The sequence below is a fragment of the Natrix helvetica genome (genome assembly GCF_964273705.1).
Source record: "Natrix helvetica genome assembly, chromosome: 6".
Classification (NCBI taxonomy): domain Eukaryota; kingdom Metazoa; phylum Chordata; class Lepidosauria; order Squamata; family Natricidae; genus Natrix; species Natrix helvetica.
Window position 1 is genome coordinate 2,658,893 of NC_138553.1, and position 22,872 is coordinate 2,681,764.

A 22,872-nucleotide genomic window follows, 5' to 3' on the forward strand; every position below is an offset into this window, starting at 1 on the left:
GTGAGCCAATTTCAAACACCTTCCATCCAGTAGTGACATCAATTAAAAGAAAAAAAATGTAAACTATGCTAGGAAAGAAAACCAATTTTCACTAGCAGCAAAGGTTTTTTACATCTCTTTTCGGGCAAGACTGAGTTGGAATTGGATATCAGCAGAGGAAGCTGGAGGCGTGGCTTCAATTCTGACTCAGTCTCTTGGGCAAATAAGGATTGAACAACCCACTCCTGGACCCTCCTGTGCCATCAGCTGGAGAATATTATTATATTACCAGTAGAATACAGCAACCTTCACTCCTTCCTAGCCCTGAGGATGTTACCTCGTTTGGGTCACGAGACATCTGCAAGAAAAATATGCAAGCTCAGAGAGCACCAAAGGCCCCCCCATAATTTCTCCCAGGGTGGATTTGATTTAAATCACTAGCAAAAAGGGCTTGATTTAAATCAACTCAATATAAGTCCTAATTTTGAAAGAGCAGCTGTCATCTGTCCCACAGCAGCTCCTCTTCTGACCCGCTGTTGACTCACCGACAGTCCCATATTGCAGAATATAGAGACTCACGCTACACAACTAAGCTCCATATCATGCTGAGTAAACTTAATTATGAATGTATCTTAAATAGAAAACTATATTTAGGTAGATGTTTACTCCAAAAGCATTTGATTAAAATAAATTTGATAAAAATAAAAATCCAACCTATCTCCTTTTATGACCGTTTGCAGCATCCCAGTCAGATGACTCATTTTATGACATTTCTGCTGACAACCGGCATCTGCTTTCCGTTTTCAGCAAAAACCGCTCATAGCGAAGAGTGAGTTCGTTTAACGACTGGGGTGTTTGCTTAACCATCATGGCAGCTGCCTTAGGACAGCTGTATTCGCTTAACTGCTGCTGCAAAAAAGATTGTAAGATTGGACGGTCACCTGAGTGATTTGCTTCACAACCGTCATGACTACCGACCGTAAATTAAAAAATGACCTACATAGGACTGTCTCCATTTTAATGTTGATGCTGAGTGTAAGGGTTGAATCTTCCCTTTGAAAAGAAGAGTTTTTCAGCTGTTAGGGCAGGAGTGGGGAACTTTTAAGACTTCAACTCCCAGAATTCCTCAGCCAGCATGACCGGCTCAAGAATTCTGGGAGTTGAAGTCCACAGGTCATTAGCATCTTTAATAGAGTAACAGGATTGGAAGGGATCTTGTAGGTCATCTAGTCCCACCCCCACCCCACCCAAGGAGACCCTCTACCATTTCTGACAGAGGGCACTCAAGTCTCTTCTTGAAAGGCTCCAGTGATGAAGCTCCCACAACTTCTGAAGGCAACTTCTGTTCCCCTAGTTGATTGTTCTCACTGTCTGAAAATTTCTCCTTATATCCTGAATCTCTCCTTGGTCAGTTTCCATCCATTGTTCCTTGCCTGGCCTTCGGGTGCTTTGGAGAATAGCTTGACCCCCTTCTCTCTGGGGCAGCCCCTCAAACATTGGAAGGCTGCTCTCCTTTCTCCCCTGGTCCTTCTCTTCCCAGGCTAGCCCTGCCCAGTTCCTGCAACTGTTCATCATATGTTTTAGCCTCCAGTCCCCTCATCATCCTGGTTGCTCTTCTCTGCACTTTTTCTAGAGTCTCAACTTGTCTGGGGAAAGCAAATGAACCCGCTTAAAAATAATAGCACGCCGTTCTGTATTTATTAAGAGGCAAACCATATAAAAGGCAAGTCAGACACAGCACAAAAATGGAAGCGCTAAGAAGCAGCAGCAGCAGCTGCCTTAATTCGCTTAATGAGTAAAGCATACCAAATCCACTGAGCAGGTCAGGTCTTCCAAAAGCCAAGGATTTTAAAAAGGTTCTTTGGGGTGAAGGAATCCTGGCAGTGGCATGTGTCCTTCTGCTGCACCAGATGGTTCCGTTCTTTGGGCAAACTTCAGGCACGGAAACACACCACCCTATGCCCATTGGTCACACCAAAGTGCAGGCTTGATCCTCCGAAAAAGGTTCTGGATACGAGCCTCACGCTTGACGCTTCTAGAGAGATTGTGAGTCTTTAGCGTTCAATGTTCTTTTCAAAACCTCTGTAGAAGTTTCACAGTTACTCGGACGAAGCCACAGCCACAGAATCAAATTGTATTGATTTCAACCAGTCTCTTATTTCCTTTTCCCACCCCAAGACATTGCGGGAAGAAGAAAATATCACCAGCCAGGGGTGAAGAGCCGTTTCCTTTTGCTTACCAAAGCAAGAGAGGTGTATTCAGCGATTCCAATCAAACCTTCTCCGTTTTTCCCAACAGTCCTAAAATCCGGAGTTTTCTGAAGGGGTCGTTTTCCTTGCATTGCTAATCTGTGGCTTGACTGCCGCTGCTTTCAGGACCTACTGAGGGACGGTTACACCAGCGCTAACAATTTACATTAAATAACACACTTTTTTAAAAAAAAAGAAACACTACCAGGCACACCAAAACTGTAAGCTAAGAAGAAAACACATGTGATTTTAGTTCACCTGAATAATTTACAGAGGTGGATTGAATACATTTAAAAATAAGGAAGCAGAATAAAAACGGACATCAAACTGACATCAACCCACAAACCTGGTCGTAATAAAGACATGATATTTACACAAACCTCGGCTCAAACTGCCAAGAAATTGCTACTGGGTCAGGATGGAAGGGCGGCGGGATCAGGAATCTGGAGAAGAGGGATCACAAGGTTGGGTGAAGAGACATCCTTAGGGGTCTCAACCTTAACAACTTGTGGTGACTTCTCCTGCTGCTGTGGCAAAGGAGACGGCCACAGCCCGGAAGCCCCAATTTGGGATGCCATTACAGCCAGCCGCTCATCTATTCGCGAAGCATTTGCTCCGGGTCCTGATTCAAATAACCGAATGGACAAGGGTGTAGCAAAAAGCCGGCAATCGTTTATCCAAGCAGAACTGAGAAGCAAACAGCTCTGGAGCCAAAAATTATAAAATCTCACAAGCAAGAAAGGTTGGGGTCTGCAAATCAAGGAAATGCAACACAAAATCAGGAACACGGACCCCCCCCCCAAAAAAAACCCAACGACAAAGCCCCGCAAACCTTCTTCAGACTTTTAAAAACCACACGATTAAGTTAGTATAAAAATAGACATTTTACACAAATCTGTACAGAGGAAAAACACAGGGAGGCTTATTGGCGTTGGAGGCGATGAGGGAAGATAAATAGGATGGGAAGGTATAAAGCCTCAGTCCTTTTTAAATATTGGTTTTTTTTTCCCCTGAAAGCATGCATACCACTCACTCTGGGCATTGCCGAAAGGACTGTGGTGTTGTTTGCCAAGGATGGCAAAGACTGGGGGTACCTTGTGGGAAGTGGGGTGATAGGGTTGGTAGAGTTCCTTTTTGAATTTGGGCTTTTGATGTCCAGGTTTGGGTTTTTTTTTGTCTCTCTGGGATAGTTTCTCAATCTTGGTAGCTTTAAGATGTGTGGATTTCAACTCCCAGGATTCTCCAGCCAGCTTAAAGCTGCCAAGGTTTAAGAAAAAAAGGTGGAAAAAAACCCCACTGGAGAATCAGAGGCAGGTGTGATAACCAAAGGGCACTGAAAGAGGAATTGTCAATTCTTGTTCAACCCAACAAAAGAGGTTGAAACTTTTTGACTTCTAAGCCAGGGGTCTCCAAATTTGGCGACTTTTAAGACTTGTGGACTTCAACTCCCAGAATTCCTCATGGTGGGCTGGGGAATCCTGGGAGTTGAAGTCCACAAGTCTTAAAAGTGGCCGTGTTTGGAGACCCCCCGGCTCTAAGACGATGCACGCTTTTCAGCCTCAGGGGGGTTTAAGCAAAGGGAATGAATCCAACAGCAAATGCAAGGGGGGGGGGCAGGGATTGGGGGGGCAGGGAAGGGGGTGGGGGCAGGCCAGCTTCTAGGCGAGGGGTGAGAGAGGTGGAGTATGGAAAGAGCTCAGCTGAGCAGGCAGATAGTATGAAGATAGCATCCAAAGTGCAGCATTATGATGCCTTTGAGCAGAGACAGCCATTAACATTGATGGGGGCCTCTTAGGATCGAGATTCTGAGCCCCCAAAGCATCGCTCCAGCATCAGACAAATACTGATAAATGTGGCCAGGATACTTGGGGGTGGGTGGGGGGTAGAGAGGCTGACATCGTCAGCTGTCGCTCCTTTGTCCTGCTGCCCCACCAAGGCCAAGTGCCCCTCCGTCAGGGCTAATCCTAGACACAAAGCAGGCCATGTCTGAAATAACCTGGCTGTTCCCTTATCGTGATTCAGCAGCCGACAAGAAGGAGTAGAGAAGGAAAGGCAGGACGGAAGGGAAGGGAATGTGCAATTCAGCTCCAAATTGCTTTCTCAAGCACAGCTTCTTCCATCTTTTTAAGGGAGTGGGCTGAGGGGAGAGGGGGCAATGCCCATTTCCCCTGCCCATCCCCTGGTCTCTGTTTGGCCGCTCTGTGATGCAGCCCCCTGATGCTGCTTTCCATTACGGGGAAAAAAGAGAGGCTGAGAGATTGTGCCAGCCCTTCTTTGCACGCCCACCAGTTTGGCCCATCAGGCAGGCGCACGTCAGCCATACCCATCTCCCCTCCGTGGCTGCCCACAGCAGCCCTTCCAGATCTGGGGATGATGCAGGGTGCAATTTAACAGAGTTTTCCCTGAGTGGTACAAGTTGGCTTTTCCGTTGGTACCACTGTAAGGGGGCAGGGAATCACCCAGGAGCCAGGGCGGTGGGTGGGAGGAATGGGGTTGATCCCTTCCTTGAAAACCTCAGCAGGGCAAAGAGCAAGGCCGTAAGGTGGCTCCTGGCACCACCTCTTATTTGTGGAGATTTTACTGAACAAAGATTTAAACTAAATTACCGTATTTTCCGGAGTATAAGACGCACCAAGATTTTGAAGAGGTCAATTAAAAAAAACAGTTTTTGCACTCTGCAGGCTTCCCAAACCCTCTGCACGCCTCGGTTTTTGTGGAAAACGGGGAATGCAGAGAGTTTGAGAGGCTTGCAAAGTGTTCCTGGGGTCTGGGGGGGCGCAAAACCACTCGTTTTTGCCCCTCCTCAACCCCAGGAGCACTTTGCAGGCCTCCCAAAACCTCTGCGTGTCCATTTGGGTGAAGGGGGTGGGTTTTCGGGGGGCCAAAACTGCTGTATTCAGTGTATAAGACACACCCAGATTTTCACCCTCTTTTTTTGGGGAAAAAGGTGCTTCTTATACTCCGAAAAACACGGTAACCCTCTTTCATGAAACCTGACTGCCTCAAATTCCTCGCCAGCGCTTCATCTTGTTTTTCCTCTTGTCTGTGGGCATCGGGATCAAAAAAAGATTGGGAAGCCACCCAAACCCTGCCTGATTGTTAGGTGTGCCAGGCATAAAAAGAGGGGTGGGCTTCCCATTGCACAGTCCCAATCCTCTTAGCTTGGGGATTGATCGACCGGTCCCCTTTCTAAGGCCCAAATAGCTTTGGAGGCAAGGAAGGAAAGGGTGGGTTTTTTTTTTTTTTTTTGCTCTTTTCCCGGTATATCCAAGGATTATTATGGGGAAGCTCCCGGGGGAGCAGGGGAGAAGGATGTAAATAGTCTCTGTGCCCCTTTTGCTGCGCCCAGAAACTCTCCAGCTGCTTCATGTTAAAGCAAAACTTTGGTCCAATTGCACCTGCCACTTCCTGGCTAATTTTTCTCTAGTGCAGCCCAGTTATTCTGTGGGTCTCTTGGGAAGAGGGAAGACATGACAACCCTCGGCGGGATCAGCTCCCCCAAAACGTGCTTCCCATCCCCCTTCCCCGCCCCGTGCAAACTACCTTCCTAAAAAGCAAAGAGGGAGGCTGGCCTGTCGGGTTAAACGGCCCCGAGGAAAACGGGCCCTCTTTTATTCTCGCGAAAGGGTGCTGGGCTACCGCCAAGGCCTGTTCTGCAGGCTGCTGCTGCTGAGGGAGCGGGTGGTGAGGCCCGCCGTAGCTGGGTTGGTGCTGGGCAGGTTCTGGCTGCTCCTCACGGCGGCGGCTTTGCAATCCCGGGCGGACGATCCGCGGCTGAGGCGGCCTGGGGAGAAGGGACCGAAAGGAAAGGCCATCAGGGTGCGGGACGGTCTAGCAGGAGAGCTGTGTTCGTGGGTAGGGAGGGGGTTGGGTTGTAACCAGATATATTTATTTATATCCCCCTGTTCTGACTCAGCTCCCCAAATATGACAAACCCTCTGAAGTGAACTCAAAAGATTCCTTTATTAGGAATGCCGGCAAAAAGGTTTCTCTCTCACCGCAGGCTGACAAGTCCGTCCGGCAGGGAGAGGAATAGTTGTCTGCCCCATGTATTCATCTCCGCCTCCTGCCTTTGATCCCCAGAGCTTTGCTAGCACTGGTGGCTTTTCCGTCCCGAGGACCAGCCCATAGATTTCCACTGCTCTCCTCTCCTCTGCCTTTTGCGCATCCACGCGTCAGGCACTGGACCCAGCTGTCCCTCCTCTTCCTCATCAGCCACCTCTAGAACTGTGGGCTGCTCCTCCGTCTCTTTCTCCCTGACTCCCACGCCTCCTCTTTCTCTGATTCAGCTGCTGGAGGGCCTGGCAGCCGACAGGCCACAACACTCCCCCCCCCCCTTTACAGGTAGTCCTTGATATGACTAAAACGGAGCCCAACATTTCTGTTGCTAAGTGAGACAGTGGTTCAGTGGGTTTTGTCCCATTTTTACTACCTTTCTTGCCACTGTGGTTAAGTGGATCACTGCAGTTGTTAAGTTAGTTCACACGGTTGTTGAGTGAATCTGGCCTCCTCCTTGACTTGGTTTGTCAGATAGTCTCCAAAGGGGATCATGTGACCCCGGGACACTGCGGCAGTCATAAATACGAGTCAGTTGGCAAGCGTCTAAATTTTGATCATGTGACCAAGGGGATGTTGCAACGGTCATAAGTGTGGGAAATGGTCATAAGTCACTTTTTCCAGTGCCGCTGTAACTTCAAATGGTCATTACTGTTGTAAGTCGAGGACTATCTGTAGAAATTGCCTCTCATTAACACAGCGCCAGGCAGGAGGATCCACCAGTGAGTTGGGAGGTGCCACCATTTTGACTTTTTTGACACACACACACACACACACACACACACACAAACCACCCAGAGGAACAATCCATTCTGGATTGGCCGCACAATTTAAAAAGTCACATTAGGGACACTGTGACCGTCATAAATGAGCGACAAAAGGGTTGCCTTCCCAAATTGAGCCCTGCCCCCATGCGCCAGCGACGTTCGCTCCATCAGCGTGGCAGTGTTACCTCCAGGGTGATGCAAAGGGCAGCCCCAATGTGTGTGCCAGTTGTCTGAGGTTGTTGCAGCAACACACCAGACCGGTCCCCTAGCAATGCCTTGTAGCCAGGCCTGCATGAGGGTCTCCTGTCGAGGGCAATGGGGTGGGCGTGCCTGTACCATTTGCTGGGAACCCCTGGCAGCAGCCATGTTGCCTTCCCCTGGCTGGGTGCTTGTGTGCGCTCTGAATCACCATTTGTCCTTCATTGTCTTTGGAGATGCTTCGGTTGTCCCAAAGGCAACTGGACTTTCTTGGCTTTTTCCCCTCCTTGAAGACGTGTCGCTTCTCATCCAAGAAGCTTCTTCAGTTCTAGTCAAAGCTTTTCAGTTAGAACTGAAGAAGCTTCTTGGACGAGGAGCAAAATGTTTTCAGGAAAAAAACAAAACCACCTGGAGAAAGTCCAGTTGCCTTTTGGAAAAAAACACCTTTGGGACAATTTGTCCTTTTGCGGGCTGATTGGACCCTCTTAAGCCCAGCCCAAATTCCCCCCAGAACAGCCCTGCAGGAAAGGGGTCTCTGGCCTTGAAGACAAATGGGAGGGTGGGAGTCTTACTGGCAGGGTCGCCGGGAAGCTGTTCCTCCTGCAGGTAGTACTGTATCTTTTGCAGATCCTCTGCGGTAAACCTCCACTTGTTTTCGGCGGCGTGGGTGAGGAGCGGCTGCGGGATGGCTTTTTTCCGGGAGTTCCCAGGCTGACTGGCCACCAGGCAGGAGGCGGGGAAGGAGCCGGTCACCAGGCCTTCGGGGATCTTCTGAGCAATGACTCGGAGACCTGGGAGAACAGGAGGATGACAAGATGGCAGGGAAGTCTCAAAAAATACGCAATAGTTAGGACGGCAGAAAAAACAATTACTACCAACCCTCCTTCCATTGAAGACCTGCACACTGCAGGAGTCAAAAAGAGGGCTGTGAAAATATCTACAGACCCCTCGCATCCTGGACATCAATTGTTTCAACTCCTACTCTCAAAATGACGCTATAGGGCACGGCACACCAGAACAACTAGAGACAAGGAGTTTTTTTTCCCCTCTCATGCCATCACAGCTAAACAACTAATTCCCACAACTTGTCTTTATGCCCTGGGATGTCAAACCACCTAGTAGGGCACTATTACCTATTATTCTTCTCTTCTTTCCTATTACGTATTTCCTTAGCTTCTTATGATTATAACTTTGTGGTTTGTATCTCGTGACTTATGTTGACTGCTTTTATTTAATATCCTATTATGATTTATGTTGACTGTTTATTTAGTATCCTATGACTATCATTGGGTGTTTTATGATTTGTGATGATTGTATTTAATGATTATGATCATGGTTTATCACTTGTTGCTTGTATGTACACTGAGAGCTTCTGTACTGGAGACAAATTCTTTGTGTGTCCAATCACACTTGGCCAATAAAGAATTTTGTTCTGTTCCAATTCTATTCTATTTTCTATTCTTCTCTATTCTCTATATTCTGTATCCTATTCGATTCCTATTCCTTTCTATTCCATTCCATTCCAATTTTCTATTCTATTCTCTGTTCTATTTTCTATTCTAATTCTAATTCTAATTCTTTCTCATTCTAAAAAACTCCCTCCAATTACAGGGATAGAATCAGGAGAGGCGGTCCTAATGCCCACTTCCTCGCCTTTCTCTGTGCTCAGTGGATCCCAGCTGGGAAGGAGGTTGATCCTAAGGCCTCCGAGCCTTCCTACCTCCAGAAAGCATGAATAGATTCTCGAAGCCCCGCTCACACATGGTGGTGGCTGCTTGGCTGGCCACCCTCTCGTCATCGTCATAAAGGATGATAATCTTCCCATGAGCATTTTTCTAGGGGATGGAGGGGTTAAGGGTCCAAAGTTCCGTGGGGAGAAGAGACAGATGGAGAAGCAGCCTTCCCCCAGTCCTCCTCCCTCTGAGTCTGTTTCTGAGGGGTCCTTGGTGCACTCTGAGCTTGGCTGTTTTCTTGCAGACGTTTCATGACCCAGCCAAGGAACGTCATCACTTTACAAAGGATACGTATTCCAAAATGCTGTTGGTGTAGGGATTCATCGTTCGGGAGAGAGTAGCGATGGGATAGGAGTGAGCTGAAAGGCAAGAGAAATACATTAGAAAAAAGCACAAAGGAACCTGGGTCAAATAACAGAGGACGAGTCCAAAGCATTAGGCTCTTATACGGAGATGGAGGCCGAGCTTCTTCAGCAGGGCTCTCCGAACCTGGGACCTTTAAGACTTGTGGACTTCAACTCCCAGAATTCCTCAACTAGCTAGGATTTCTAATATGAGGCTGAGGAGCCTACTCAGATGCTTCCGTTCTGGGTCCAGTGCCTGATGCACAGAGGGAAGAGGAGAGGAGAACAGTGGAAATCTATGGGCCGGTTCTCGGGACGGAAGAGCCACTGTTCTAGCAAAGCCCCACCCTAGCTCTGGGGATAAAAGGCAGGGGGCGGAGATGAATAGATGTGGCAGACAACCCTGTTAGAAGGAAGGGTCCGTTGCAGGGAGAGCGGCCCCTTCTGTCCTCCCACAAAATGCCCCTGAGGGGACACGGTGAGTGCCTTTGCAGTTCCCATGCCTTTGTCTCACCTCCCACAAGGTGGCACTGGTCGTAGGCGTCTCGCTCTCGCACGTCCAGCAGCAGATAAGGGCAGTCGGGATAAGGTCCGTCGTTTGGAACCTGCGTCTCCTTGGGGTCGCCTTTGCCCAGGTCCAGCTCGCCTACCCCACTGATGACGCTGGGAGAAAGAAGAAACGTTAGGGACCCCGGAATAAGGTTTCCTTAGATCCTTCCTGGATCTAAACTGCTGGCTTCTGCAGCTATCGGTATCGGAGAGAAAGCCTCTCGGGAAGTCAGCAGAGAAGAGAAAGACCCCCCCTCCGAATCATAGGTGTTGGAGAGCACCCCCCAAGAGCTGAGAATTTGGGTCTGTGGAGATTCTCAGTCCTCCAGGTCAGGGTTGTCCCAAAGGTGCTTTTTTTTCAAGAGGCAACTGGACCTTCTTGTTTTTTCTTTTGAAGACGTTTCTCTTCTCATTCAAAAAGCTTCTTCAGCTCTGACAGGATAGTGGGGAATATAAATCCTTCCATTCTCCACCATCCTGTCTGAGCTGAAGAAACTTCTTGGATGAGAAGCGAAAGGTCTTCAAAAGAAAAAAAACAATTGCCTCCTGAAAAAGCACCTTTGTGAGAATTTGGGTGTTCTGGTGACTTTTTTAAGGCTTGTTGCAAAAATAAGGATTATAGATCGAAAACTAAGCTCAGGAAGAATGGCAGAATGGAAGCTCAAACCTCACAGGTTCAGACTAAGGTCATCTATTATCAAATCTGATAGGAGAGAATCCTGGTAGCTCAGGATTGAACTGTGGGGTTCCTTGGTGCTCTCTGAGCTGGGTGGTTTTCCTGCAGATGTTTCATGACCCAGCTAGGTAACACCATCAGTGCTAGAAGGGAGTGGGGGTTGCAGAGGAGGAGGAGGAGGAGGAGGAGCTGCTGTGGGGTTCCTTGGTGCTCTCTGACCTGGGTGGTTTTCCTGCAGACGTTTCATGACCCAGCTAGGTAACACCATCAGTGCTAGAAGGGAGTGGGGTTTGCGGAGAGGAGGAGGACAAAACTCATTTAACAACTGTCTTGCTTAACAACAGAAATGTTGGGCTCAATTGTGGCCATAAGTTGAGGACTATCTTGTACTGTCGATCTCTCCCTTTGTCAGGGTTCCAAATAGCATCCAAAATTAAATCAGAGTCCGAGGCAAAGGATTCCTCTAAGTTCCAATTTATGAAGAGAGCCATGTTGGCACATCTGGGGAAACCCAAATCTGAAAGCTTCCTGATTTTCCCCACCCAGTTGAAACTTCAAGAATCCCCCCCCCCACACACACACACAAGTCCATCACGTGGTCCAATCTCCCACTGCCATGCTGGCAGTTCCACCCATCCAGATCCGGTCAGGTACAGAGACAAAGGACAACCTTGGCTTTCTAGAAGGAATGTTGTTATGGCTACATCGCATCCAACTCCATACAATCCCCCCTCTCATTTTCCCACAATAGAAAATGCATAATAGAATAAAATGTGTCAGGCCTAAGAGCCAAAAGGAAAGATGGCTGCAGGCCTGATACCCTTCTAACTGGGTTTTGCCTAAGAACTGAGCCATCGTGGTTTAATCAGAGATTTTTGCAGGGAGTTAAGGGAATCCCCATGTGGAGAGGAGAGAAGATGGGAGAGAGGAGGAGAATGGGGGAGCAGAGGAGAGGAGAGGAGGGGAGGGAAAGGAGGGAGACCGCTGCATATCGGATACCTCTGTAAGGTGGAGCGATATGACTCTCCAGCTCCGCTGTTGTTGATGAACAGGATGGGACTGGGCGGTGTCTGCTCGGGGCTGCCTTTGCCGTTGGTCTCCGCTACCTCAAGATTGGTCTCTGTAGGAGCAGCGTCGCCTTCTGAAAAGGGGCAAGTGAAAGGGGTACGTAACTCTCAGACTCACATCGAGACGTTGGAAGCCCCCCAAGGTCCATCTCAGTTTGCTTCTCCCAGGATGACTGTGTGGAAGGCTTGCAAGCAGGAGTCGGCCACCTTCTCTTTCCCCACCACTGTCCCACCACTTACAATGGGAATCCCTTGATCCAAAGATGAATGCAGAGTCTTCAGGACTAGCCGCCTTGAAATGCATCCGGTTTTTTAATATATTTATTTATACCCCACCTTTATTATTATTTTTTTACAAAACTCAAGACAATGAACACATCCATCACAGCTTCCTCTTCCCATTTTCCCCATAACAACAAAACAACCCTGAGAGGTGGATTGGGTTGAGAAAGAGGGAGTGGCTCAAAGTCACCTAGTCGGCTTTTATGCCTAAATTGGGATTAGAACTCACAGCCTCCTGTTTGATTGAGTAAGTAATCTAGACAGCTTTCATGTCTAAGGGGGAACTTGAACTCACCATCTGCTGGTGACTGGCCCAAAGTCACCCAGCCAGCTTTTGTGCCTAAAGTGGGACTAGAATTCACGGCCTCCTGGTTTCTAGCCTGATAACTTAATCATTAAACCAACTGGCTGTCCCCATTCAGATACTATATCAATTGTTTTATAGGCATTTGCTAAGAGGCAGAGCAGAGGTTTTGCATACAGAGACCTCTCCCCCCCCCCCATGAAATGTGAGAATCCCATTTAAAAATCCCCCCAAATTCCATAGAGGGACTCAGATGTGTCTCTGGCTTCAGGATGCAAAGCAACCATTTTGTGTATTTAATCGATGAATCTAGCTGTTGCTTGACATGCGACCCAGAATGGGATAGAGGTGAAACACAGAACAGTACAAAAATAAATTAGCACAATGTAGATGACGTTTTAGTATGAATAACTGTTAAATGTTTGTGTGCTTTATCTTGCTGTAAACCGTTCTGAGTTGCCTTCAACTACGAGATGGGCAGCAAATAAATTCGATAGAAAGTAAGAAAGGAAGGAAGGAAGGAAGGAAAGAAGGAAGGAGAAACCCTCACAACAGGAAGGAAGGAGGGAAGGAGAGAGAAGAAAAGAAGAAAGAAAGACATAAGCTTCTAGCCAATCTCCTTTCCTTATAGGATTTTTTAAAAAGAACATGAATTTAATTTGTAAGCCGCCTTGTGACAAGATGGGCAGCAAATAAATTACATAAATCAATAAATTACCATCTAGTTTTTGGCCTTCTTCAGGTGGCCCTTTCAAGGTTTCATCCGACAGAGTGGCAACTTGAATAACCTGCAGGAAGAAGAAAGGGCAGAATCAGCCTAGGTTTAGGGCAACGTTTCTCAGGTGTGTAGACCTCAAGTCCCAGAATTCCCCAGCTAGCATTATTAAGAGTGTTTGTCTCTTTAGCAATAGCACTTAAGACTTAATGAACCTTCTGCTGCTTAGTTAAATGTTTCTCAACTGAGGGTACTTTTAAGGTGTGTGGACTTCAACTCCCAGAATCTGGATTGGGGTTTGTGTGGGGATGCTGGCTGGGGAATTCTGGGAGTTGAAGTCCACACAATGTAAGGCTGCCGGGGTGGAGAACTGCTGGTCTAGAAATTGCAGGACCACAGGCCTGGGGCCATGAAGTTGGGGAGGGCCTTTCTAAAGTCAGACAGAGCCCACTCCCCACCTGGTTTCTGTACAGACCCCACTCAGCCCCACTGAGATGGCCAGAGCTGGAAGGGAGGGGAGGGTTTCATGGACAAAACCAGGAACTTACCAGTTGGGCAAATGTAGACACTTTTAGTCTCTTGAAGAGCTCATCTTTCTTGTATCTGTAATCTGCAAAATACAGAGGAGTATTCCGTTAATAAACTCAGTGGAGGACAAAGCTTTTAATTTAGAAAAATCTGGAATTTCCAGGCAGTTCACGCAATGTGTTTCAGGCACAAGTCACCAGGAACGGGAGCGGAGTTCAAAACACTCAAAGGTTTATGACATGCTACCTGTACACAAGAATCTGATTTACTGATGGTCAAGCCAAATTGGTGCTAGAAAAGGGTCAAGGGAATTCGGGGGGGGGGAGGTGGGGGCCTGGACATGGGTCTCTCATGGGAATGGTGACTCCAAACTGATGACGCATTTGACCCCGTCCTTGGGCTATGCCTGCTCATCTTCTACAATTGGGGTCTCCAAACCTGGCCACTTTAAGACTTGTGGACTTCAATATCTAGAATTCCCTAGCCAGCCATGCATGCATGCATGGCTGGCTGGGGAATTCTGGGAATTGAAGTCCACAAGTCTTAAAGTTTGGAGTCCCCTGTCCTATATTGTGAGCTGCCCAGAGTTGTTTTAACGGGTGGCCCTGAAATCTTTCAAATAAATAAGCAAACAAATCCAATTCACACAGTACATTTTTCTCCAAGTTTGGTTTCTGAAATATTAAGACTGCACGGAAGTAAAACTTCAGCCCAATTTGAGATCTACTATGACAAATTCCTTACATCTCTAATCTTGACTCAGTTCTCCAGTTTGAGAAAGCCCAGACCACGGCTGTCATTTGAAAGTGCAGCTGTGTCTTTAGTAGGAGAATCTAGTTTTCTTTGTGCTTTGTCAAAGCAGTTTATTTTATTAATTTTGGGTATATCCCGCCAACTCAAGGTGGCAAACATATCTATTACTCCTGCCTTCCTCCTCCTATTTTCACCACAATAACCCTGTGAGGGGAGCTGGGCTGACAGTGAGATGGGGCCCAAAGTCACCCAGTGGGCTTTCATGCCTAAAACAGGACTACAACTCTCCGTCTCCTGGTGATTGACCCAAAGTCATCCAGCCGGTTCTCATTACTAAGGTGGGACTAGAACTCAGTGTATCCTGGTTTCAGCCTATGCCTTCACTACTAGACCAAACTAGCTCTTGATTTCATCCATTTGAAGCAAACTTGAAAGCAGGGGGTGTCCAGTGGTCTTCAACCCATGCATGGTTGCTTGGGGAATTCTGGGATTTGAAATCCACAGTTCTTAAGGTTGCCAAGATTGGACACGCCTGCTTTCAATCTCTTGCCCAATTCAGCATGTGCCAAGACCTCCCTAGGCTGATAATCGGAGATTTGATGAAAAGGAATGATGAGAGTTCCAGATAATATGAGCAAAGAAAAGAACAAGAATTACTTGACTTATTATTTTCACTGTCTACAAAAATGGATTTTGGCACTATTAAAAAAAAATCTTTCATCACCTGACAATAGCCTGAAAACAAGGATGATTTCCCATAAGGATAAGACCAAGAATATTTATTTATTTATTTATTTAGTGTATGGCTCTGCATATCAGTGATTTACAAATGTCGTTTAAATAAAGCGTCAGCAAATATATAGATAATATATATAAGATATGTGGACAATCGGATCAAGATATTTTACTGCTAAAAGTCCCATTAAAAAATGCAAGCAAGGACAAAGATACAATAGTTTCCTGACTATAAATTTTGCATCTTTGTCCTGTTGGCTCTAATATTTTAGCAAAGATCATAAATGCCCCCCAAATCTGAGACCTTCCTGAGGTGCCCACTACAACATCAATCACCCCAGCAGCCCAAAAATCACAGTTCCTCCCAAGTCCCCAGCGCAGTCTACCTGGAGCTGATTCAGAAGATCCGTTCGAGTTTTCAGACATTTTAAATCCAAGATGCAACGTCGGTTTAAGAAAAAGAAATAATCCTTTCAGACCGGCGGGGATGCCGGTTTTGCAAAAGAGAAATAATCTTGACTTGTCCTTTCTTGGTTCTGTCTGTCAGAGAGGCAAGTGAGGACGGCACCTGCGGGCGCCTCGGTTTTGATTTTCCAGCCTTTTTCACAACTTGACTCAAGTTACAAAAGAAACACAGAAGCGACCCTGTGTGGGCTTTTCAGATTGCCTCTTAGGGCTTCATATATCCCTGAGAAAGCTCAGTTACCTAAAGCCACACAAGGTGCTTATTCACTCGAAGAGCACGCTTTGCCACCTAAGCAGAGTTGAAGCACAATGCCAGGCTAAGAGAAAAGGCACACCAGAGAGTTCAAAGCACAAACAAAAAAAAAGGACAGAAACACAGCAAGGATTGTGACAGTGTCACAACAAACCACGGCTAGTATTTCGGCACTCAAAAGCCTTCCATTAAAAGGAGGATGTTATGAAACCAGCTCTTTCAGCCGAACGAAGCAGTCAGGGTGAAGAGCAGAGGAAGAACGCTTAAAAAGAAAATAAACTTAAAATGAGGATACCTGAAGTTCTGCCAACATGACACAATAGTTCTAAAATCAAAGCAGGCAGTTTAGAAACCTCTTGGGTGTTTTTCAGATTCCATCGGGACTAGCCAAGATTGCCGGGGGGCAAAAGATAGTAGGAATGGTGCTCGAAACGCATAAAGTACCCCGGCGCCCATCCCTGGTTCATTAAGTCGGTTCCCATGCACAAAACAGACACACCCAAACTCACGGTGCAGGAAATGTTAACACTGTGGAGGTGGGGGTGGGGGGGAAATGTTCTAGTCCTAATTAATGAAGGTGTGGCCAGATTATGATACCGAAACACGGGAGTTAAATTATTCTGGGAAGGTGACGGAGCCTGTGTCGAGATGGGTCTTTCATGGCACCTGTGGAAGCTGAGGAGGAAAGTAAATGAATGAGGAGGAAGCAGGAAGAGGAAAGAGCCAGTTTGATGTAGGGGTGAAAGTGCTGACCTAGAAACCAGGAGAGGGAAAGTTCTAGTGTCGCATATAGTGTTGTATATGTATATGTCTTGGTATACGTTTTTGTTATATGTATGTTTGTTTATATATTTATTTCCTATGTTTTATTGTACGCCGCCCCGAGTCCTTCGGGAGAGGGTGTGGCTAAGAAATAAATATTTATTATTATTATTATTATTATTATTATTATTATTATTATTATTATTATTATTATTATTATTATTAATTATTATTATTATTATTATTATTATTATTATTATTATTATTATTATTATTATTATTATTATTATTATTATTATTATTATTATTATTATTATTAGGCATGAAAGCTAGTAGGGTGACTTTGGGCCAATCATCAGGAGACTATAAGTTCTAGTCGTGCCTTATGCATGTAAGCCGCTGGGTGCCTGTGGGCCAATCACCAGGAGACAGAATTCTAGTCCTACCTTAAGCACAAAAACCGTCTGGGTGACTTGGACCAATCACTCTCTTTCAGTCCAACTCATCTCACAGAATGAAAGAGCATTAGGTATGATTGCCTCCTTCAGTTACTTATAAAGTAAGAAAATTATAATAAATGAATAAAAACAATGTCTTTTTGTGAACGTTCCACCAGTGCTTCCCAGAGCTCCAAGCAACTTCTAAATGGGTGGATTCTCATCAGTGGCCAAGCTGACTGGGGCATTCTGGGAGTTGAAATCCACCCATCTTAAAGTTGCCAAGTTTGAGAAAGACTGGACTAGTCTGCCACCCCGTGTGAGCCGATTACAGACATTTGAGTTCTTATTGCAATACATAGTACTCACTTCTCTTGATCTCTTCTAGTTTTTCAGTGTACTTGGTCATACTGCTACCTGTGGAAGAAAAGACACCCAATAAGGTATTTAGGAAAGAGACGGCAATCTTTACCAAAAACTCTGTTTATTCCAAGTTAACCATTTATGTGTAATTAACAGGATTAGCAGGGATGGAAAATCAGAAACATCCTCGGAAGGGCCAAGTCTGGCTTTGGGGGCTTTGAAATATGTATTTATTTCTTGCATATTCCTCTCCAAAGGCCTCTGCAGAGAAGCCATTTTTCCCCTGCCTATTTTTGTCCTCTCAATAATAGATTATGTTAATAAGGCTGAGAAAAGAAAGCCGGCTTCAGGATTGGGCTTATAAGCAGATTATTTATTTTGCCAGGTGCAAGCAGGAACCTATGGATAATATTCGGTCAATGACCAACACAAATGATGTTACCTAGTTGGGTAATGAAATGTCTGCAAGAGAACAACCAAGCTCAGAGAGCACCAAGGACCCCACAGTTGTCAATGTTGCTGTTGTCATCTTCCTCCCTCCCCTCCAGCACTGATGATGTTACCTAACGTAGGCAAAACAAGAACCAAGCTCAGAGAGCACCAAGGACTTCACAGTCTTCCGCCTCCTCCTCTTTGTACACTCCGCTCCCTTCTAGAGCTGATGAGGATACCTAGTTGGGTAATGAAATGTCTCTAATAAGGGAGAATATGAGGGGCCCTTGGTCTTCTAAAAGCTTGGCTGTTTTCTTGTAGTTGTTTCATTGCCCAAATGAGGTAACAACATCAGGGAAAGCAAATCCCATTCCTTAGTAGCACTGATGATGTTACCTAGTTGGGTCAAGAAACGCCTGCAAGAAAAGGTCCAAGCTCGGAGAGCACCAAGGACCCCACAATTTAGTAAGCTCTTAAGGGCAACCCATTCCTGGTGGCCATTGTGCCTTCATGCCCCGATCGATCTCATGGTGCACACAGGTTCTGGGTGAAGTCACAGCTTCTCACACAAAGTCCAGGGCTTGGATGTAGCAAATGAAAAACTCTTAAGCACTCTGCTGTCCCTTCACACCTCCCCCCACCCCACAAAAAGAGCAGATTCTAACTTACCGGTGTCAAGGCGAGTTTTTACATGCTGGTATTTAGGATTCTGTGGGATTCTTTTGGTCAAGAACTGCTTACCGGGAGGGGGAGAAAGTAGAAAGAAAAACGATCAGAAAATTACCCAGGAAGAATGGAAAAATATGATTGCGATATGAACAGAACTTTTGAAAACAAAGACCGAGAACCACCACAGTAAAAGATGCATGATGCTGAAACACCCAAACTTCATATAGGTAGTCCTTGACTTACAACCATTTGCTACCATTCAAAGTTACAAAGGTGCTGAAAAAAGTGACTTGTGACCATGTTCTACACTTACGACCATTGCAAGTGACATAATCAAAATGTGGATGCTTGGCAACTGACTCATAGTTATAACGGTTGCAGTGTCCCGGGGCCATGTGATCTCTCTCTCTCTCTCTCTCTCTCTCTCTCTCTCTCTCTCTCTCTCTCTCTATATATATATATATATATATATATATATATGCATACACACACACACACACTTTCTACAATTCGAGCATGTCAAGAGAAAGAGAAAAAAGAAAGCCTATTATGTTTTCACACATTACATACTCTAAGCCACAATCCAATCTGTTTGGTTTCATTTGCTAGTTTTCTTTTTCTTTTTCATTGGCCACTGATTTATTTTTTCAATGGATGAAAGTGACATTTGGGTGACCCTGTCATTTTCTCACAAATGTGCATTTTATTCACGGGAGGGGGGGATGTATAATGCTGTCTCACAGTGCTCAACTATCATCTAAAGGGGGGAAAGCCAGATTCACGTAACTGTGTTTCACTTAATAACAGCAGCTGTTCACTTAACAACCGCAGCAAAAAAAATGTTAATAAAATTGGACATGACTCACTTAATAATCACTTCATTTAGCAATGAAACTTCTGCTTTCCAATTGCGGCTGTTAAGGTGTCGACTACCTGGCTTCCTGTGTCAATGAAAACATCATCCAGGACAAAAGTATCTAAAAAGGTTAAATCATGGCAACTGGACCAAAATTTGTTAACCTGAGACATTTTGTTACTCACTGATGTAATTTCACCAGTCAAAATAAAAAAATTAGTTAGGCAGAGAGTCTCTGACTTTGGTCCAGTTGTCATGATTTAATCTTTTTTTAGATACTTTGGGTTTACAATTTGCTTAATCCTGATTTCACAATATTTGCTCAAACAAAGCAAGTTAAGGGTTTAGACTACATTGCTAAACTTGGTTAGTGCTAACACTTCGTGTGTGCGTGTCTTATATGTTGTATAAAGCTGCATATTTGGTTAAATTTTGGCTCAGTATATTGCATCAACTAAAAAACTGGTTAATTGAGTTAATCTAGTGTTTCTTGATACCAATCAGCATGCATAAAAGGCATTCCCAGAAAGAGGAAAACTGCAATTTCAGGGCCTCTCACAGGGAGGTACCTGGCCTCAATCCACCTATACTAACTTGGTACCACCCTGCCAAATATATTATTACAGCCATGGGAACTAAATTTCAACATATCTCAAGTAAACCAGGTTAGCCTACTTTCTGCTTAAGAAGTTCAATTTCAGGAAGGTCTACCACCATCCAATTTCTGGAGGACAGAATTCAATAATGAATTCAGATGAATTAAATAATTAATAAAAGGAGTCACGAAGGTGCTTTTTCCCCCAAGAGACCACTGGATTTTCTGGATTTTCTTTGAAGATGTTTCACTTATCACCCAAGAAGCTTCTTCAGCTCTGACTGGAAGGGTGGGGAATGGAAGGATTGATTCTTTTGCAGACAGCTGGTCATTTGCATCCTTTTTAGAGTGGTTGAGGCCACTTGAGTTTTATCTCTGCCCTCCCTTCAACCTCCAAGTGGCCTCAACAACTCTCTAGAAGAATGTAAATGACCAGATGACTCAAAGTCAGTCTCTCCAGCCCAAATAGCTGAGCTGCAGGATCTAAGGCGCTTCTACTCTTCAAGGAGAATATTTGTAGCTCAAGTTTGACAGGGTGCTCTCTGAGCTTGATTGTTTTCTTATAGACCTTTCATGACCCAACTAGGTAACATCATCAGTGCTAGTAAGGAGTGCAGTTCCAGGTCACATCTTACACATCCTATTTACAATAATAGTTTCCATATATTCTAGCCTTCCCACTTTTATCCATATTCATCTTCTCTTATAAAATCCATTATCTTTTCCCATTAATTCATTTAGGCTAACGGTTACTAAGCCCCCTTTTCTTTTTTGGCTTCAACTAATATACTATTAATTCATCTTTAGAAATTAACCATCTTTAACCCTGACTTTGCTATTCCAACTTCCACAGTCTTATTCTCTTTACATAGTTCTTGATCATTTCTTATTCAATTTTTACAGATAGTTGACATCACTGTGTGCCCTGCATTTCACCTTTTTTACGGTTTTTCCAGTTATTTCTCTTATTTCTTCTTCTTCTTCTGGCTGAGGTTATTGTCGCACTCCTCCCCCCCCCATCAGAAGCACTAGAAATTATTTACACACACACATACACACAGGCATACCAGGTGCTTTGACAAAAACACTTAACCATTCCCCTGGCTCAGCTGATAAGGGAGGAGAGTTTGTGGCTTAGAGGTCAATATAACTGCCTAATATGTAAAAACAGCTCTATATCTCTATCATCTGTCTATCATCCATGATCCATAGGGCATACCAGGGATTGTAACATAAATATGTGTGTGTGTGATGTCAAAGCACCTGGTATACTGCTTCTCTTTTGCCTTTCAGCTCCACCCTAGGAGTCTTCCAGGCAGAAAAAACATTTTTGTGTTGCATTTTTGCTGATAAATAATATGTAAAAACAGCCCAAGTTTGAATCCCAGTAAGGGTATGGCTAGCTGATGAGAGCTAAATAGCTTGAAATAGATCTATACTAGTCTCCCTTCATTTATTTATCAGCACAAATGCAACACAAAAATGGTTTTCTGCCTGGAAGGCTCCTAGGGTGGACCTGAAAGGCAAAAGGGAAGCAGTATGCTCCCTCCCATAGTTGGGCATACCAGGTGCTTTGACAAAAACACTTTATATATGTGTGTATGTGTGTGTGCATACACACATACACACACTCATATATCAAGAAATATAAGAAAAGGGGCCCAATGTTTGATTGACAGTCCCCCCGACTCCATCAGGATACTGGGGACCCCCCCCCCAGCGATGAGGCCTGAGGGAGGGGGCTCCGGTGGGGACGAGTTGGGGCCCCGAGGCCTCTTCAGGGCCTTCCCGGTTTGGGGGACCACCTCAGACCTCCCCACTTTAAACCTGGGGTCACGTGGCTCCTCCCCCGCCCTCTGGGAAGCCCCCCCACGACCACCACCTCCGGCGCCCCCCTTTCCTCACCTCAGGGTCGCCGATGCGCCTCCTCGCCGACATCCTGCCCAACTGTCAGCCTCGCGAACGCCCCGCCCCTTGGCCGGCCCGCGCGCCCGCGCCGGCCCAATCCACGCCGGCTCTTCAGACCATGCCTCCTCTCCGATTGGCCAGTCCCCACGCCCATCCGCGCGCTCTCCCACCCACCCCTCCCTCCGAGCGCTGTTGCCAAGTCGGTCTCCGCCCCCCACGCCCGCGGATTTTAAAAGTCCCGGTTCGGCTTTTCTCCTTCGCGCGTGCGCGTTGAGGCTCGCGGGGCTCAGGGCGAGCGTCGGCGGTTTCCCTGGGTGACGAGGGACGCCTCCGCGCGCCTGTTTTTTTTTTTTTGCTTCGTTTCCGAGCGGCGCTTGAGGCGGGATTGTCATGTAACAGGAGTTCTGGGACGCTTTACCGCTGTGTCCTTCCGCTGAGGGAGGGTCTGCACGGGAGGGGCGGGGCTGAGAGGAGAAGAAGTGCCTTTGTGCCAACGCGCGTTCTGACGCGTGTTTTCCTTCTTTTTGCACTCACACGTGTTCTGTGGGGTGCAGTTCACTTGCGTAGGTGTATTCAAAACTCAGAGGACCTTGATTCCCTCCCCCCCCCTTAATGGTCTCCACATGTATGGGCTGCTCATTCTGGGATCTGGAATCCCAAACCATCTATTGTGCGCGCGTGTGTTTTGTGTTTGTGTGTCTGTATGGTTGTGTGAATGCAGCCAATGTTATATTTTTTCCTGATTCACCATGATGAACGTTGAATTTCCAAATCACTTCTGTTTTTATTTATAAATCACAAATCTTGCATTTCAGACGTCCTTCCCAATGAAGAGCAAGGGTCTAGGCTTCCAGAAGGAGGGAGGGAGGAAAGAAAAAGGGAGAGTGAAAGACAGAAAAAGGAAGGAGGGAAAGAAAAGAAAGGGAAGGAGAAAGAGAAAAAGGAAGAAAAAAGGAGAGAAAGAAAGAAGGAAAGGAAGGAAGAAAGAAAGAAAAAGAAAGAAGAGGGAGAGAAGAGAAAAAAGGAGAGAAAGAAGGAAAGGAAGGGAAGGAAAGGAAAAAAGAAAAAGGAAGAAAAGAAAAAGGAAGGAGGGGAAGAAAGGGAGGGAAGAGAGAAGAAAGGAAGAAGGGAAGGGAAGAAGGAAAAAAAAGAAAAGAAAGAGAAAGAGAGGGAGGGAGGGAGGGAGGGAAGAGAAGG

General features: G+C 45.9%; 2 protein-coding genes across 3 annotated transcripts in view; one reads left to right on the forward strand and one right to left on the reverse strand.

The window, feature by feature from the left end:
• Positions 1 to 5,803: 5,803 nt before the first annotated feature.
• Positions 5,804 to 21,809, reverse strand: CEP41 (centrosomal protein 41). 2 transcript variants are annotated; one of them, XM_081957626.1, is made up of 11 exons: positions 21,673 to 21,809; positions 18,317 to 18,380; positions 17,222 to 17,269; positions 13,468 to 13,529; positions 12,923 to 12,992; positions 11,551 to 11,692; positions 9,841 to 9,989; positions 9,274 to 9,341; positions 8,970 to 9,084; positions 7,822 to 8,040; positions 5,804 to 6,012 (listed from the first exon to the last, which is right to left on the reverse strand). In XM_081957626.1, the coding sequence occupies exons 1-11, from the start codon at positions 21,703 to 21,705 to the stop codon at positions 5,864 to 5,866; spliced, it is 1,119 nt and encodes a 372-aa protein (XP_081813752.1). In that variant the 5' UTR covers positions 21,706 to 21,809; the 3' UTR covers positions 5,804 to 5,863. The 2 variants fall into 2 exon arrangements, with proteins under 2 accessions (XP_081813752.1, XP_081813753.1); XM_081957627.1 differs by lacking the exons at positions 17,222 to 17,269; positions 18,317 to 18,380; positions 21,673 to 21,809 and adding an exon at positions 15,322 to 15,894.
• Positions 10,604 to 22,872, forward strand: part of MEST (mesoderm specific transcript) — a 28,266-nt gene continuing 15,997 nt past the window's right edge. Inside the window, exon 1 of the mRNA XM_081957630.1 lies at positions 10,604 to 10,607. The gene's annotated coding sequence lies outside the window, so the exon portion shown is untranslated. The remainder of the gene's footprint in view (positions 10,608 to 22,872) is intronic.